The 19098-nt window shown below is 30.0% G+C and overlaps 3 protein-coding genes and 1 long non-coding RNA gene across 10 annotated transcripts in view; 3 read left to right on the forward strand and 1 right to left on the reverse strand.

Annotated features, from left to right (window-relative positions):
- LOC147804364 (uncharacterized) overlaps nt 1-19098 on the forward strand; it is a 173153-nt gene that overhangs the window by 65620 nt on the left and 88435 nt on the right. For 4 of the 7 annotated variants that reach the window (XM_087152413.1, XM_087152414.1, XM_087152416.1 and 1 more), the window contains one exon: nt 10332-10474. The exons of 1 other annotated variant lie outside the window; for it this stretch is intronic. The gene's annotated coding sequence lies outside the window, so the exon portion shown is untranslated. Of the gene's footprint in view, nt 1-5550; nt 5571-9350; nt 9497-10331; nt 10475-19098 lie in introns of those variants that run through there. 2 more of the 7 variants (XM_087152419.1, XM_087152415.1) reach the window with 2 other exon arrangements.
- The window catches only part of LOC107444194 (uncharacterized), a 69153-nt gene that overhangs the window by 12806 nt on the left and 37249 nt on the right, over nt 1-19098 (forward strand). The window lies entirely within an intron of this gene.
- On the reverse strand, nt 171-3255 carry LOC147804367 (uncharacterized). The gene is made up of 2 exons (XR_015429445.1): nt 2307-3255; nt 171-322 (listed from the first exon to the last, which is right to left on the reverse strand). It is a non-coding gene; the product is annotated as an uncharacterized LOC147804367 (long non-coding RNA).
- LOC147804368 (uncharacterized) lies at nt 10490-12090 on the forward strand. Its single transcript, XM_087152427.1, has one exon. It carries the CDS (start codon nt 10826-10828, stop codon nt 11810-11812), a length of 987 nt encoding a protein of 328 aa, XP_087008553.1. The 5' UTR covers nt 10490-10825; the 3' UTR covers nt 11813-12090.

Raw genomic sequence — 19098 nt, forward strand, 5'->3', positions numbered from 1 at the left:
TTTTCTAAAATAAAAATAAAAAGTTAAATTAACTTTAAGAAAAGTTTAAATTATTATTATGAGTTTTAATTTAAATTAGAAGAAAAGGAACATTTCTGAAACTGAAATTTTTTTACATTTTTACGCTTATTGAAAAAAATGTTTAATAAATAAGGGTATAAATCGAAACAATCATATATAAATAGTTTATTTACAAAAAAGTAAAATTTAAAATTTTTTAATAACGAAACATTTCTTGCTTTTTGCATGCCGTTTTTCATAAACTTTTCAATTTCATGGTCTGTTGCTCTGTCTTGGATCGAAGGATTTCTCCTCACAGCACCTAAAAATAGAGCAATGGCATAGCATAAGTTTTAGAAATGATTGAAATTAAATATTTATTAATGACATTCAAGAAAACTACCTATTCTTTCCTTAACAGATTTTTTTTACCCCTCAATTCTCCATCAGACATTTTTTTTTAATAAAAATAGTCAAAATTTTAAATTTTGTTTCTGTAGTTTAGTTTGTTTACAGAAATGAGTTAAAGTAAAAAATGTGTAAAAAAGTTAAATGTGAATTTTTAAAATAGCATTTACTCTCAATAAATGTTAACTTTTTAATTACATAAAGAATGATATGATGCACTATTTTGCCACTATAAAGTGCACATTAATCTTTTTTATAATCTGGTTAAAAGCAATAAGCTTGATTTGATTGATAAAAATAGAAGGAATTATGGAGGAGTCTACCAGAAAGAGCATAAAAATCCTTTTAATTTATGCTAAGAAGAAGAAAAAAAATTCTAAAATGTGTGCTGGTGAAAATAAAAAGACCAGTGGTTAATTTATTGGCATATTAGTTTAAACATTTTTGTTGTAACCGTTTTCCATATTTTTGCTTCTTAAAATTAGCCAATCGTACTTTATCATTTAAGGATACAGTAATAATATTTATACGGCATGCATAATCAAATTTTTCAACAAAAAATGAGCACTCAAAAAATATTTTTTATCACTTTCCAAAAAAATACAAACACATTTTTGAAAACATTAACTAGTTTCGGTTAAATATTGCAAAGAAAATCGTGAATATCACGTTTCTTTGTTTTTGTAATTTACAACAACAATCGCTACACTAAAAAATTTCTTTTTAAAAGATAGAAAATTAAGCACCTTTTACAAACCCACAATAAAATAAAAACACCTTAAATGGCTTTTAAAATAAAAAATAAGCACTTTTTAAAAATGCTAGGCACCCTGTTACGTTAGAAAACGAAGGTAGATTTCATCACATTTTATTACATACCTTGCCTGCTTATATATATTAGATAATTATGTTTCAAATTTAAAAAGTTAAATTTTTTTCTTCTACGAATGCCATGAGTCAGACAATGAACAAAATAATTAAACAAATTTTTATGAATTGATGCATTGTAAATAAGGGCGCATTATTTGAGTGATAGCTCATATGCTTTTGTAATTATTGTTAAATACTAACTCATAAAAAAATTTTCTTAAGGAATACAATTTTTTCTTAAGAAAACAAATAGTAAAAAGTGACAGCTATTTTTTTCTTCTTAATTTTATGATTTTTTTTCTTCTCTTCACTTATTTTATAATTTTTTTATAAAATATGTGTGCATATTATACACATATATATATTTCTTTTTTATCACATTAAAATCAACTCATAAATAAAAATGTTTTATACTTCTTATGTCATTTTGATTTATTTAATCAAATCGGTAAACATATGAAATAAATGAAAATTTTGTTGGGAAAGATTTGTAAAATATACTATTTTTAACTTCCAAATTATTTTGTTTAGAAATGGGAGTTTTAACAGTGGTCTGGGTCTAGTATTGGGTATTGGGTCTGGTAACAGGTTTAGGTAATATGAATAGGCTTTAACATTCCAAAATTGGTTAAGAACAATTGTATCAAATTGAATGAATATATATTCAAACTTTGCATCTAGATCTGGGCTAGATCCAGTGATGCACTGTAAAATTCTGAGTTAAAAAACTTCATAACAATAACAATATTGAACACTCAGGGTAACACAGGAAAAAACCAAAGGGGGAAAAAAAAAGTAAGAAAAGAGCAAGGAAGTAAATAATAAAATAGTGAAGCACTCTGAGGTCGTATCTGAGAAGAACAAATTAGTAATTAAATTAAAATAACAAAAATTATACATTGTTCATCACATCCTATTAAATTATATACAAACATCGTGTCTTAACTGGTGTATACATACCAGTTGAAATTTGCATTTGGACAAACAAACAAAAAATTCTTTAAGTAATGAGTTATTACAATATTCACCCAAAAGTTTTGCTTCATGGCAAATCCAATCTGGAGAAGGTTTAGTTAGCTTCATAACAAGTTTCATTACTTCATACATTTTTAAAGGAGGCCACACACATCCCTTTGCTGAAATCCAGGTCACTGGCAGAACTTCCACCTCATCAGTCAATAGAAACTTAACAATTGCAAAATTGTTCGGCATTATCTATATAAAGCAAAATTAAAAATACTTTTGAACAGTTACATATTTCAGATATATACACGAAGACAGCAATTACAATTTCAAAAAAAAAATAAAATGAAAATAAAGAAATTCTAAGTTTATGATTTTTTTAAATTAAAAGCTATATATACAATGATAATCCATTGCATTCAAGCAATTATGTCTGTGCATGGAAACATTGTTTTGATACACTTGGTCATTATTTATATAATGCAAAATTAAACATACTTTTGAACATTTACATATTTCATATATATACATGAATAAAGCAATTACAATATTATAAAAAATGAAAATAAAAAAATTCTAAGTTCAACATTTTTAAAATTAAAAGCTATATATACAATGATAATTCCTAACACTCAAGCAATCATTTCAGTGTGTATGGAAATATTGCTTAAGAATTATGATTTTTTTTTAAAACATACACATTGCACAAAGATAATATAATGACCACCCCTGTGGCAGAATTTGACAACTGTCTGGAACAAAACTGTCTGGCACTAATATCTTTCTGTAAGATAACTTCAATATAACAAACATATATGTTAGTAATTTAAAAATAACAAAAGAGCTGTTTCCAAAAAAACTATAATTATTTTAATTATACATGTAATAATTTTTTATTCTAATATTGTGGGTGTTATTTGCGCATTTTGATGGAAGGAGGGGATGTCACACAAATTATTTCCTTCTTCGCATTTTGTAAATAATCACCACAATTTAAAAAAATAATGTAATTCGTTATCGAAAAAAATAAAAGAAGATTAACAATGAAATCATGCGAATTGGACTCCTCAAAAAGGGGTTACTCAAATGCGTAATAAATAATTTTAATATCGTATAAAAATATTTGATATAAATACTATTGAGAAATCAATAGCTGCCAACAATTAGACAGAATCATTGCCTTAAAAGTAAATACTCAAATGCAAGATTCGAATTTTCCATATAGTGTGAAATAAATAGAGATATTTAAAAACCAGGTAAAAATCAATAGTTGCCGAAAATACAATAGGAACTTTACATTGATTTATGATACTACCGGTGTAAATTAAGCGTGTCAAAAAGTGATTATCTAAATGCATGGTTCAAATATTACGTGTAAATTTCTGTAGAAAAGAAAACTAAATTTAGTATTTACTTTTTAAAAGAAAAATCTTTTTGCAAGAACCCTAACTTTCTGTGACAATGTCGCTGTGATTCTGCAATGGGGATGACCACAATAATAAAAAATGATTAACAATTTCAGCAGCCAATATTACATATACAATATACACAAATAAAATAATGATGTATTAATATCATCAGCCTGACAAATGGCTAATGTATTCAAAATTAAAAATTTGGCTCAACAATTTGTAAGTGGGCAAACAAAATAGAAGAATCGTATATATTTATATATATTGAACAGAATTCAACGCTAATATTAAAGGAATGATTTTGTGAGGAAAACAGGAATTCTTTGTTAAAACTTTCAATTCTACAAAGTGAAAAAAATTAATGTATTTAAACTTGTCAATCTGAACTGCAAAGTCTAGGAAAAGGGGGCTGTTGATATTAATAAGACTTTTAGCAAGAAGAGAAAAATAAGTTCACATTAAGCGTGTTCACCTGGGGAAGATTAAGTACATTGTGAAAATTTATACAAGAACGAAACGATCCGTTTTTATTAGCAATAAGATATAAAAAGTATGAAAAATAATAAATATGTAATACAGGTAAGAAGCTAAAAACTAATTAAAATTTATAATACAAAGGATACGTAATTTGTAATTACGCAATTCGTATTCAAGCAATTAAAAAATAACACATAGCAATTCATATTCAATCAATTAAAAAATAACACATCGCTATTTGTATTTCCGCGATTTAAAAACCCAGAAAGGAAGAACACCATCTAGGACAAATTCCAAAACTGATTATGTTATTTGCTCTAAGTTTAATACTACCCACAACAACAGCTTCTGTCGAAAGACTGTTTTCCAGAATGAATTTGGCCTGTTCAAAATTACAGAGTAGTCTTTAAATACAATCATTACATTTTCATTTAATGGCTCAAAAAATATCACATGATCAAGTAGATAAAATTATCACAATATTCAAAAATTTTGCAAATTATAGTATAACCATTAAGAAATTTTTTAAACCATTTTCTACCTTCTTGGAGCATTTTATATCATTTATGATTATATGCTGGGAAATGATTTGTATATCATTAAATTTTAACTGTATAAAAAATTTAATCAAGATAAGTTTCGTAAAGTAATGTAAATTTTATTGATTGTGTATTAATTGTAAATAGTAAGTGTTATGTTAAAAATATATTCGTCATAAAAAGTTGTAAACAAGTATCTTAATAGTTTTTTATTATTAAGGAATATAGTTCCTTAAAATTTAATGTGTTTTCTCTCTTTCTTTCCTCTCTCAGCCTCTTATTATTAATTTAAAATAAAAATGTCTGAAAAAGTAATGTCTTAAAGTACATTCCCTAATAAATGCTAAATCTTATTTTCCACTTAAGGGATTTTGTTTTAGTTTTAATAATTTTTAACCGTATAAACTTTCCTCAAATCAAAGTATTTAACTTGAATTTATATTAATAACTAGAATATTTATTTATTTGAAATTTAATTCTATGAAAAAAAATTTAACGTTAAAATTTATGTTTAAATGGACTTCTGTATTTTGTAGTGTGATAAAAAAAATTTCAATTTTTCCATAGTTTTTTAATTATTTCAATTTATCTAAATTTTTTCTGATAAATTGATTCTGATTTTCGAATTCTGTTTTCCTTCTTAAGTAATCAGTTTTGCATTTTCTAATTTTAAACGCTTTAAAGTATTGTATTTTCTGCAAAGAGATTACAAGGTAAACCGACAAAAAGAATTTAGTGTTATATAAACAATGATGTTTATATAACAATCACCACCAACAATTGCTTTCAATATGTCGGTCTAAACACTTTGGCATGCGGCCCTTCATTGGTCAATCTGCTGTGCATGTGGCCCTTCACTGAAAAAGGTTGTGCACCCCTATTATAGGACCATAATAATACTGTATGCATTTTTTATTACTGTGATTTTTTTTATTGCTAGGTATTTATTACTATGAATTACTCTTATATTCATTCCATTGTAAAACTTAGATGTATTTAAAACAATTTAAGTAGGGTGACACAAGGTAATTCACAATCTCTCTGTTTCTGGGATAAATAATGATCACCGAAGTTTTATTTTTAAAAAATTATTTGAAACATGGACAAGAATGCTTGTACACTTCACTAAAGTATAACTACATTTAATTAATAATAATTTTTTGTTTAATCTAACAAAATAAGTATCTTTTAAACTGTTTTCTGTATTTTCCATTTCAAAGATGGATTTCAAAACGTGCGCATTTCTGCAAAGATCCCCCTCTTTCTCTTAATGATAAATATTTTAAGTTACTTTCTTTTTCTTTTATATAAAAGTAGTGTAAGCTTTTGTTTAATTGTTTCATATGTACTGTAAACATTATAATTGATTATAGGAAACTATATCAAATGTTGCCCCCTACACTTGGGGTAATTATTGATCACTGGGGTTCTTCCTGATCATTGTCATTTCTTCTTATAAATAGTATATAAATATCTTATAAATAGCTAATTGTCTTTTCTTAAATAACAGTTCATATTTATTAAGTGGAACAACAATAATATATATTTTAACTGTCAACAAAAAATTTGTTTTTAACTGTATACAAGACTGTATTCTGATATGCAGCATTTCTGGTTTGTCTTTCTTACTTTGCTTCTATCTTAATTTTATGTGTGTACATCGTTAGAATAATTTTTAAGTTTATAAATTAGCCTAGTATAATTGTTAGAATAACTTTTAAGTATATAAATTAGCCCAGTATAAGTATGGTAAGAAATTATAAGCCTAAAAAGGATACTAAGCTTCTAGAAAACAAAATTAGTGAATTTCTTTTAATGATTGAAAATGAAAATTTCAGTGTGAGAGCTGCTGCCAGAGCTGTTGACATACCTTACTTAACTTTACACTTTCCCTTAATGAAGTCTTATTTGTTTATTACCATTATATAATTATTTTTAAACAGCTCCTTTACAATAAAAACTGGTGATCAGTAATTACCCCAGAAGTGATCAGGAATTACCACAGAAATGATCAAGACCAGGGGTAATTCCTAATCACTAAAAATTTAAAATCTTTTAAATTCTAATTAGATTTTCAAGCAAAAGAAGGTGGCATAGGACTCATCTCATATAGCCTCAAACTTCCAATAAATATTAAAATTCTATTTTGAATAGTTTTTTCACAAAATAGATGTTTGCGTTTTTGAACCAGGAATTCCCCAGGTCACCCTACTATTTTTGCTTTACCCTTTTAATAATATATGGAGAAATAGTTTTTAGTATCCAACAATAACTCATTCTAGTGAGAGACATTAGAGTAAAATTATTGTATTCAGGTTTCCCACGGTCCTTACAAGTCCTTAAAAACTGCTTAATTTTTTTGGATAATAGGGGCCCTTAAAAATACTTAATTTTGGTTCAAAGTTTTTAAAAGTCCTTAATTTTTTAGCATCACTATTGTTGATATGAACAATTTTTTAAAACAAAATGTCGTTCTTTTATCGCTTAGATTTAGATCATACATCTAGGGTAAAGCATCTTAGAGTGACAAAAATTAATGTGTGTGTGGGGGGTGTTGGAGGCAAGGAGAAGAAAGCATGTCCTTTCATTAATATATTCTATCCTTTGCCTAGTATGATATTCTATAAGGAGAGTGAAGCATTCCAAAAAGAAAAGAATAGTGTGGACAAAGGAAATACTGCACATGGAAGAGATAGTACTCTTTTTCAGGGGGGAGCAGTTTTAAGGTACCTAAGTAGAAGAAGATCCCACTAATCTTCAAAATTGACAAAATTCAAAAAAATTAAGTTCTATTAGTAATGCATCTCCATATAGGAATTAAGTAAAACGCTAAGAAGAGAAGTGTCAGACATTTTTTTTTAACTAGAATCCATAGCAAAAACTATTTTCTGAATTCTTGAAGAATTAAATAAATTTGTATAATATTTCAATGTATAATAACTGTAAATGTATAGAAAGCATAAAATTTTTTAAAATTCATGATTGTAGTACTAAAAGTTAAACAGATTTGTAAGAAAGAGGGTTTGAATAATCCCAGCCCAGCAAGGTTTTTCATCATAAACCTGGCGTTTATTGAGTTTTTGAGGAGAACCTAAAGTTTTCTTTAAAAAATACTTAAATTTTTCGTTATTGAGTACTAAATAATACAGCATGATTTGCTTTTAACAAGAAAGTTAAATATTTGGTTACTATTTATTATTTGTTTTGTTGCGATGTAAAAAATTTTTAAGGTAAGATTGTTACTCTATTACTTATATTTAAGGAGAAGCATATTGTGACATAAAAACTCAAATCTACCCGACTAAAAGATTCTTAGATTTTAATAATAATTTTACGAAGTAAACATTGCAACTTAATATACTTTTTTTTTTTTTACTTTTTGTTTAGTTGCTTTAAAAGTAGTTCATGTTTTGCGTCAAAATGCTTAATTACATTAGGTAAAGTTATTTCCTAAGAACAGGTTTGACTGGAAGTAATTTTGCTTAAGTTCATCATAAAAGTTATTTGCTGGTCCTGTAGTGAAATAGAAAAACTTGTTGAAATAATTTTTTCAATGTTTTGGCAAATTTTTTCATTTACTCTTTCTTTTTTTTTTTTAATATGCATGAAAAAATTGCAAATTTTAATTTTGGCACTTAATTTTCAGGGGTCTGTCCAGACATTTTGTGAAAGGTCCGTTTTTCGTGAAATTGTGAAAAAATTACTCACATTTTTTCAACCAGGGTCCGCTTTTATGAATTAGTGCAAATAGGGTCCGTTATTGCAAAAAAAAAAAAACTTTTTCAAGGAGTTTTTAAATTGTAAAAACATACAAGATTATGCTCAACACTGTAAAATTATAATTAAAAAAATTAAATTTTAAAAAATAAACAACAATTGCTGCTTCTAAATTAGAGATGCAACATACAAATATTTGGTATTTAGCATATACTGCTGAACGCAGAATATTAATTTCGGACGAATAATGGAAGAATCGTCTGCCGAAGACAAAACTTAATTCGTTTACATCCATCTTTCTTGTTTTCTGCCCTGGAAAGGGTTTATTCGATTAACAAAATAATAATGAAGATAAACAAATTTGTGAAGGGTCCGATTAAAAGAAAAATCATTTTGTGAAGGGTCCGTTTTTAAGTTAAAATATTTTGTGAAGGGTCCGTTTTTATGAAAAGATATTTTGTGAAGGGTCCGTTAACGGACCCAAATTTCTTCTAAACAGAACCCTGATTTTACAATTCAATTTCAATGAAATCATTAAATGGAATGCAGATTAGTTTCATACATTAGCTTTTACAATATGAATGGCAACAATCTTTTAACAATCTGAAAATGATTCTTTAAAAAACCTGACCTGGATTTGCAAAAATTGCTGGTAATTCTTTGGCGAGCCCTGTTAATTAATACAATTATGTCAGTACATTATAATAAAATTGTTTTTCAGCATTTTTTTTACTTATTTATTCTTTTAGGAATTTAAATAATTTGCACTGTTGTTGGTGTCATATGTATATTCGATGATAAACAATCAAACTATTTTTAAAATCCTTAATTTTTCTAAAAAGTACTTAATTGTTTCATAAAAAAAGTCCTTAGAAGTGCTTAATTTTTGCTTTGTTGAAATAGTGGGATTTCTGTTATCATATGTAACCAGAATTTTACTCATAAAAGTAAACTGAATGCGCACAAACGTGTTCTTACTGGTGAGAAACCTTATTCTTGTAATCTGACTGGACATAATCACGTTCATATTGGTGAAAAATCTTATTCTGTAGACGTGAAAAATGTTTTTGCGGAAGACTCATTAAACTAATCAGTTGCACACTCCTACTGGTGAGAAACCTTATACTTGTAGTAATGCAATAAGAGTTCTTTAGAAAAGAGATGTTTAACAGTACACGATCACATTCATACTGGTGAGAAACCTTATTCTTATGCAATAAGAGTTTTTTAGAAAAGTTTTCTGTAACTGTCCACAATCGCATTCATACTGGTGAAAAACCTTATTCCTGTAATATTTGTCATAAGATTTTTTCACATTATGGGCAGCTATTTAAACACCTTCACACTCATACTAATTAGAAACCTTATTCTTGTAGAATGTGTGATAAGAGGTTTTCAAGGAAGAAGTGTCTTAACTGATCACAGTCGCACTCATATTGGTGGGAAACCTTAATCATGTAATAAATTTTTTTCAGGTGTATTTAATCTTGACTTTTCACTTAGCATTTAAACAGTGCCAACTTTTTTATACATGTAATTACTTTTTTAATTACATCCTTATGTAAAGCTTTCTTTTTAAGCCTTTCCCAAAATATGATGAACCTGACAAAGTTTATTCCTAATACTGCATCAGTTTAAGAAACAAGTTGCAAACAAATTAATTTTCAGAAAAGTTTATCTAGAAGAATAATAATAATAAAATTTAATTTTGACGTTTGGGGCACTTTTGATGCCCAAAGTAGGGACTTCAAGACAATTTTTTAATCGCTCCATAGCCAGTGTTGACTGTCTCTTTTGTCCTGTACAAAAGTTTTTTGCATCTGTTGGCATAATTTAAGTTTTATTTTATTGGTAACAGAAAAATTTATTAAATTTGAATACGCAATAAATTTTAAGACCATTTATGACTTTTAATTTTTTTTCTTCTCAATGTTGCTCTTTATAGTTGGATGCATTGCTCTGAATTTCATTGTGCTTGAAGACAACCAAAGATATTAGCTAAGAATAAGTGATCTTAAAATTTGTTTCTACTGGCAGCCAGAGAGAAAACAAGGCATTTTCATTACCTTATAGGACTATAATAATACTGTATGCATTATTTATTACTATGATTTTTTTTATTGCAATGTATTTACTACTATGAATTACTCTGATATTTATTCCATTCAAAATTTAGATGTATTTATAGCAATTTAAATACTATTTTTGCTTTACCCTTTTAATATTATATCCAGTAGTAGTTATTAGTTTCCAACAATAGTATCCATAACTCATTCTGAGAGACATTTGAGTAAAATTTGTAATGATGCTTTTCTAAAAATATATTTTAACTTGTCATAAGAGTTTTCACTCTTAAAAAATCTTATGATTGCAGTATATTTAGATCTTTTAAATAATAATTAGCTACATACCGATTAATACAGTTGCATTTTATACAATATGAGTTTTTTAGCAGACAGTAACTTGATCAGGCTTAATGTTAATACTAATAAGAATCTTTATTTCTGTGTTATATGTAATAAAAAATTTTCAAACAATAGTAGTCTGACTGTGCACTGTCGCTCTCATACTGGTGAAAAACCTTATTCTTGTAGGACATGTAATAAGAGTTTTTCATATAGGTGTGATCTAACTAAACACAATCGTACTCATACTGGTGACAAATGTTATTCTTGTAGTATATGTAATAAGAGTTTTTCACAGATGGGTCATCTAACTGCACACTGTCTCTCTCATACTGGTGAGAAACCTTATTCTTGTAGTATATGTCAAAAGAGTTTTACAGGGAAGAATAGTCTGACTGTGCACGGTCGCTCTCATACTGGTGAGAAACCTTATTCTTGTAGCATATGTCAGAAGAGTTTTTCAGAGAAGAAAATTCTGACTGTGCATTTTCGCTCTCATACTGGTGAGAAACCTTTTTCTTGTAGTATATGTCAGAAGAGTTTTTCAGAGAAGAGTAGTCTGACTAAACACATTCGCTCTCATACTGGTGAGAAACCGTATTCTTGTAGTATATGTCAGAAGAGTTTTTCAGAGAAGAGTAGTCTGACTAAACACAGTCGCTCTCATACTGGTGAGAAACCTTATTCATGTAGTATATGTCAGAAGAGTTTTACAGGGAAGAGTGGTCTGACTAAACACAGTCGTTCTCATACTGGTGAGAAACCTTATTCATGTAGTATATGTCAGAAGAGTTTTTTAGACAAGAGTAATCTGACTAAACACAGTCGCACTCATACTGGTGAGAAACCTTATTCTTGTCGTATATGTCAGAAGAGTTTTACAGAGAAGAGTAGTCTGTCTAAACACAGTCGCTCTCATACTGGTGAGAAACCTTATTCTTGTAGTATATGTCAGAAGAGTTTTTCAGAGAAGAGTAGTCTGACTAAACACAGTCGCTCTCATACTGGTGAGAAATCTTAATCTTGTAGTACATTTAATAAAAGTTTTTCATATAGGTGTAATCTAACTAAAGACATTCGCTCTCATACTGGTGAGAAACCTTATTCTTGTAGTATATGTCAAAAGAGTATTCTGACTGTGCACAGTCGCTGTCATACTGGTGAGAAACCGTATTCTTGCAGTATATTTAATAAGAACTTTTCTTATATGTTTGATCTAACTAAACACAATTGCTCTCATACTGATGAAAAACCTTGATCTTGTAACTTACGTAATAAATTCTTTTGTGGTTTTTTTTTTATATTTACTCTTATTTTTTCGCATATTTCGTAATTGTGTTCGCCTTTGAGTAACTTCATCTTTTTACTGAGTGAAATAAAAGGTTTTTTGTAATAAAGTGATCTAGCCTTCCATTTGTTTTCAATGTGGTTTTAAAATTCATTCTTTTATGGCTAGTCAATTTAGGTCTCTCCACTACACAGATTTGTATTTTCTTCATCACCGATTTTTTTTTTTTTTTTTTTTTGAGCCAGTTCATCGATCCAATTTTAATTCATTACTTCTTTTTTACTGCACATCCTAATCTTTCCTAACGGTTGGTTATCCTAAACTTGAATTGTTCCCACCCCACCTCCCTCAGATACCAACAAACAATGTATGTGGAGATGATTGATTTTACAATTGACAATGAAAACCTGTTTAGTCCTTACTCGGACTGGGCAATATTAGAAATTTTATATCGTGATGCATCGCCAGATTTGCATAGCGATGTATCGCGACATAGTATTTTTGAATTTCATTTACTTGTAAGGCACAGAAAGTCGGATTTCTATCAAAACTTCATACTCAGATTCATTTAAATCAATTTATGAATTTGAAGATATATATATATGTTTTGCTTAAGAAAGATGTTAATGTTATATTTTCTAAGCATGATCGCGCAAATAACGAAAGATTTCTTAGTTTAAAAATAAATAAAATTTAAATTTATCAATATATTTACCTAACGATATAGGAAAAAAAATAAGTTCGTTAAAAATCATATGTATGCTTAAAACAAAGCGCTAAATAAATTTAAAAAAAAAAACGCTTTTAAAACACTATTTTTTTATCATTATTATTGTCACATAAATAAACTAAACTCACCGGCACGACAGCCCATAGAGGGCCAAGGCCTACTGTGCCAATTTCAGTTTTCTTGACCTGGGGTGCCGGAGCAGATGTTCCGGTTAGGTGGTCAGCCGAACGCAAAACCCCCAGTGTTTAGTTCCCAAGCATGCTTGGTACTCATTTATCGACCCACTGAAGGCATGAAAGGCTGAGTCAACCTTGCCCGGCCCGAGGATCAATATTGAAAGAAAATTAAAAAAACACGATTATACTCTTTAATAAAATGAGGTGCTAAATGATTAAAAAAAAAGGAAGTCGCAAACCGTACTAATTTTTTGGAATAGAAAAGTTGATTGACTTATGTCCAAATCCAAAAGAGAAAGAATGAATCAAAAAACACTTCTTTATATATTCTTGTCAATAATAGATTACTTTCAGAACAAGGTAACGATGGCGATCACAGAGTCAGTCCCACTGAAAATAATCTACAAGAAACGATCCCGAGTCGCGACAAGGAAAAAGAAAAAACTCGGAGGCGCGAAAACGAACATGCGAGATCACGATATATATTCTCAAAACTGTAGTTCTGATTCTACCACTCATCAATCAAGGTCATTTCAACAGAATGAACATCATCTTCCACAGCGCGAGTCGGTATCAGTGGCAAGAAGATCCTAGCTCGTCGTCTTCAGTCTACGGCTTAAATCAGATTTCTGATGCATCGTCAGAAACGAAAGTTGGCGAGTGAAGTAACTGTCAAGTAGCGGCGGCCATGTTGGTATAACCAGAAACTTCGCGGAGCCGCTCAGGTTTCAAGAGAAAGAGTTAGGTTGTTTTTGATCTCTTCTCTTATGATTGGAAAATTTCGAAAACGAGATTAAAATAGTTTTATTGTTAATACATAACACCTTTTTTCATTCAATTTTTCCACATTAGTTTCTTTTCTTCTTCCCAAAAAATAACGTTTTAAGATAGCTCTATTTTACAACTGAATTAAAAAAAGAACTTTACAGCAGTTTTCGGGAACTTAGGTTCCTTTATATTCTATCTAGGCATTAAAAGTTATATATTATTGTTATTTAAGGGGGCAGCTTTCCAATTAGAAATTTATTCAAAGAATATCACATTAAAACCGCACCAATTTGAAAATAAACAAAATAATATGAAACGCACTTTTCTTTAAAGTTACAATATTTAAAGGGAAAAATATTGGTTTGTGCTAAAAGAATAGCAATAATCAACATTAAGCCATTTGAGTAAACACTTGGGTAATAAAACTAGTCCATAACATACTTTTTATTACTAAACAGAGAAGTCTAATTTTTTTTTTTTTTTGCAAAGCACTTGATTATATGAAGTGTACAAAATTGTAATTTACACGTAGCAACGTATAATAACTGTGTATTTATTTTTAAAGGTAAATACCCAGAGTATTTAATATATAGGAATATTTATTTTCCAATTGAGGTTTAAACTCCACTTATGAAATGCTCTATCTCATTCACAAAATACATGAAGTGGTGAGCAAATAGATGCCAAGGCATTATTGTCTATAACAAATGCTCTATAATAAATTATAGCTTTGACACAGCAATTGAAACGTTAGTAGAGGAAGGTGGAGGCTCAGATGAAACAAATTTTAAGGAACTTTGAAAGATAAAATGAATACTAAAGCCTTTTTAAGGCACATAGAAATCCTGGAAAGTACTAGATTTAAATGTCAACACTTTGAAAATACAATGAATAAATATATAATTACTTGCTACTTTTTAGCAGGGTTTAAAAAAACCCAACTCGCCTGGGTTTTATTAAAAAATTGGGTTTTTCCGCTTAGTGCTCATAAGCTTTAAGTTTTACTGTGTAAATATTTTTATTTATTAAAAAGTGTCGTATAAGCTTAAAAAATAGAAATAAATCCAAAAAGTTATTTTAATTCTGTTATATGTATTTTATGTTAAAATTTAATTAGCGCATTATCACTAATATATGTTTGAATCTTCTTTAGTGTTGAACAATATTAGATCAAAAAAACTTTTTAGCTGGCTCTTTTTTTTTTTTTTTTTTTTTTTTTTCTACCACAATAAAGGACACACGACTTGCTCTTCTTCCATCTTTTTTATTTTTATATCACTTAATACACACATGACTCTTCCCAGCGCCATCTTTTGATCTTTTTTTTAATTAATTTGGTGCGGGAACATACTCCCGACCTTGAAACCTTAAGGGTTTCAAACTAAATGAATGATAACATAGAATCAAATATATAGAATACAAAATAAGCAGTATATAGATAACATTTAAATCCAACAATATTCACACAAATCAAGTAAATTAGTAAAATATAACAAAATTTTAATTATCATTGATAGGCAATAGACAAATATCACGAACATTTCTTTTCAACAAATTGCCATTGGCCAACCTTATATAGACAACTCGTACCTTTTCATCCTTACCAAAAATAATTTCCGATATTCTACCAGTGAACCATTCGGTGCTAGGCATGCTTTCGTCTTCAATCAAAACTAATGAACCTACTTTAACATTGTTTTTAGGAAACATCCACTTACCCCGTTGTTGCAAATGAGATAGATAATCTCGATTCCAGAGCTTCCAAATTTGTTAACTGTATTTAGTAATTTTTTTCCATTTAGAAAGTTTATTTTCAGGAATGTCAACAATCTGAGGCTCAATAATGGAAGTTAAGGGGCGGCCTATTAAAAAATGTCTAGGGGACAAAGTTTCAAAATTATCAAACTCGGAGGACAACGGAGTAAGTGGTCTTGAATTAAGAACACTTTCTATTTCCGCAATTATTGTAACAAATTCTTCGAGAGTTAAATGAGAATTTTCGACTACACGTTTTAAATGATGCTTAAAGGATTTTACTCCCGATTCCCAAATTCCCCCGAAATTTGGCGATTTCGGAGGTATAAACTTAAACTCAATTTCTTGACTGGAAAGAAATTTTGCTAAGATCTCATCAGGATACTTAACCATTCTATGTAGTTTTTTAAGTTCTACACTAGCACCAACGAAATTTTTTGCATTGTCACTAAACAATTTAGAGCATTTGCCACGACGACCAAAAAAACGCTTTAAACATGCAATAAATGCTTCAGATGTAAGATCTGTTACAAATTCTAAATGAATGGCTTTAGTGCTCAGGCATATAAATGTACACACGTATACTTTATTCAATTGTCCCTTACGTTGGTTTTTAAATTTTACATAGAACGGACCACAGAAATCGGTTCCCACATTCATAAAGGGAAAATTAGGGGTTTCTCTTTCTTTTGGCAAATCTTGATTCTCCAAAACAGGTTAACTTTTACACTCGTGTCCATAAAGTAAGGATAATGAAGTTCAGGCACAGAAAGAGACAGAAGCCAAACAAATTTGACTATATGTTTGAAATAATTAATAAAAATTGCGATTTTTACTTCCTGGAGCAAATTTAAAAAAAGAACATATTTACAAGAAACAGTATAACATGGTAAGTATGATGGTTAATACGGAGTATGTCTCCCGGATGATGCAATACAGGCCGTACAACGCCTAGGCAAGCTGAGTGTCAATTATCAATGTGATCTTGGGGAATATTACACCACTCATCAAGCAATGCCCTCCGAAAGTCCGGTAGACAGGTGGGAGGGGGTTGATGGGCTGTAATTCTTTGGCCAAGCATATCCCACACATGCTCTATTGGATTCAAGTCCGGTGAGTATGCTGGCCAATCCATACGGGTGATATACTCCGATTGAAGGCATTTGTCTACAATGTTTGCACAGTGAGGACGGGCATTGTCGTCCATAAACAGAAATTCAGCACCCATGGCGCCCCGAAACAAACGTACATGTTGTTCCAGAATGCCATCCCAATAGATGTGGCCTGTCATCGTTACACTCTGAACATGCAGGTCAGTTCTGGAACCAAGAATAATTCCTCCCCAAACGAGCCATTCTGCACCATCGTAATGGTGTCGTTTAATGGTGTTGTCTTGGTGGTAACGGGTACCTGGCGCTCTCCATATGAAAGTCCGATGAGAATCAGACTGCAAACTAAACCTGGACTCGTCGGAAAACATCACATAAGACCACTGTTGCGGTGTCCACAATGCATGCTCTCTACTCCAGGCTAATCGCTGGCGACAGTGAGTTGCGGTAAGTGGAACACATCTGACAGGCCTACGAGCATATAGACCAATGTGCCCTAAGCGTCTGTACACGGTCTGCCTTGAAACTGTCGCACCGGTAGCTGAAGAGAGCTGACGAGACAGGTCTGATGCTGTGCTCCGTCTGTTTCTTTTGGCAGTAACTGCCAAATACCGGTCTTCATTCGGCGTTGTAACTCGGGGGCGTCCTGTGCAGTAACGTCTACTCACATTACCATCATCTTGGAATCGTTGCCAAAGCCTAGAGATGACACTCTGGGTGATTCCAAGTTCCTCGGATACTTCCAGCTGGGTACGTCCACATTTCAGTCGTCGGATGATTCTGCCACGTAAAAAATCATCCAAATGCTTCCTTTGTGCCATAACTATGCGATTATTGCACTGAAAGGCTTTTAAAGCGCTTGTGAACAATTTTACTTCTTTGCCACCATTCCTTATTTTCCCCTCTCTTACACTCTCGTCATTGTGACGTACTACCAGCGTCATCTAGTGGTTTCCTGTAGGATGTGTATGATAATTCCAGAGGTGAAATTTTAATTTTAGAGTTTGATTTTCGTGTGATTCTGAATTATCCTTAATTTATGGACATGAGTGTATAACAAACAAGACATTCGTGTACAAATTTTCTACAAATATTACGCCCATTCATTATCCAAAATTTTTGTCTTAAAAGATATAACAATGTATTGGAACCTACGTGTAAATAGATTAAATGATTATATCTTACAATAATCGAAGTTACAGGGTGTTTATCTTGCAGAACTGTGGGATGTTTTTTACTCATACTTAAGTTAGAATTTTTTAATCTTCCACCCACTTTCAAAATAAAGTTATTATCCAAGAAACAATTTAAGGATCTCCCCTTACTGTTATTTGGAACACTCTTACCTTCTTTGAGATTTTTTATTTCCTGCATAAAATGATCCTGTTGAACAATTTGAAGAACTTTTACCTCTGCTTTTCTTATTTCTTCATGCGTAAGGTGTCCGATAATCCTATTATTACCTTTTACATTATTAATGAATCTAAGAATATAACACATAATGCGTATAATAGTTATAAAATTATTACTAAGTTTGAGAATATCATCAATAATGGAATCATGATTAAGACAAGTAAAATTAAATTGAAAATCGTCAGTGTCATTATTTTTCTTTAGTTCGTCTGAAATGTCATCGATTGAAACTGACATCATCATCACCCTCTGTTGAAAGATCAGTTTTGTCTCTCAAAAACTGAGGGCCATTCCACCACACGTCGTTGCCAAGAAGAAATTCAGCAGAAGTACCCCTAGTCACAAAGTCTGCTGGATTGTTCTTGCCAGCACAATGCGACCAAGAATTGGTGTCAGTCAGTTTTTGTATCTCCGTAACTCTATTAGCTACGAAAGATTTCCATTTCTTACACGACCCTTTAATCCAATATAAAGTTATTTTTGAATCGGTGTAAAAAAAAACATAAGAAGATCGTTTTTGATCCACAATTTGTTTTACTTTGTTAGCCAATTGGGCTAACAATAAGGCACCTAGAAGCTCCAATCTCGGTAAAGTAATTTTTTTTATGGGCGCAACACGGCATTTAGATGTAAGCAATTTTACTTCTATGGTATTTTCTTTTAAAAATCTAATATAAATTGACGCGCCATAAGCTTTTGCACTCGCGTCGCAAAATCCATGTATCTCCAGTGTTGCGTTTTCATCATCAGCGCAAGAGTTCGGCACATATCGAGGAACCTTCGCATTTTTTAAAACAGGAATCTCATAACACCACTGAACCCACTGCTCTTTGATGTTAAGAGGGAGTTCTACATAATGTTTCACAATTTTTAACTCACGCATTGTAAAATATAAATGCAGTAATATAAAAGGAACAAGTTTATTAATCTTTATGATTTTACACACATTTATTTACTATATTTATTAAACATATATATATATATATATATATATATATATATATATATATATATATATATATATATATATATATATATATATATATATATATATATATATATATATAT

The sequence above is a fragment of the Parasteatoda tepidariorum genome, chromosome 9 (assembly GCF_982258835.1).
Source record: "Parasteatoda tepidariorum strain Cologne lab strain chromosome 9, Ptep-v5.0, whole genome shotgun sequence".
Classification (NCBI taxonomy): domain Eukaryota; kingdom Metazoa; phylum Arthropoda; class Arachnida; order Araneae; family Theridiidae; genus Parasteatoda; species Parasteatoda tepidariorum.

What these genes read in the sequence shown, in the direction of transcription:
- LOC147804368 (XM_087152427.1), top strand. Translation starts at nt 10,826, where the DNA reads ATGAGTTTTTTAGCAGACAGTAACTTGATCAGGCTTAATGTTAATACT.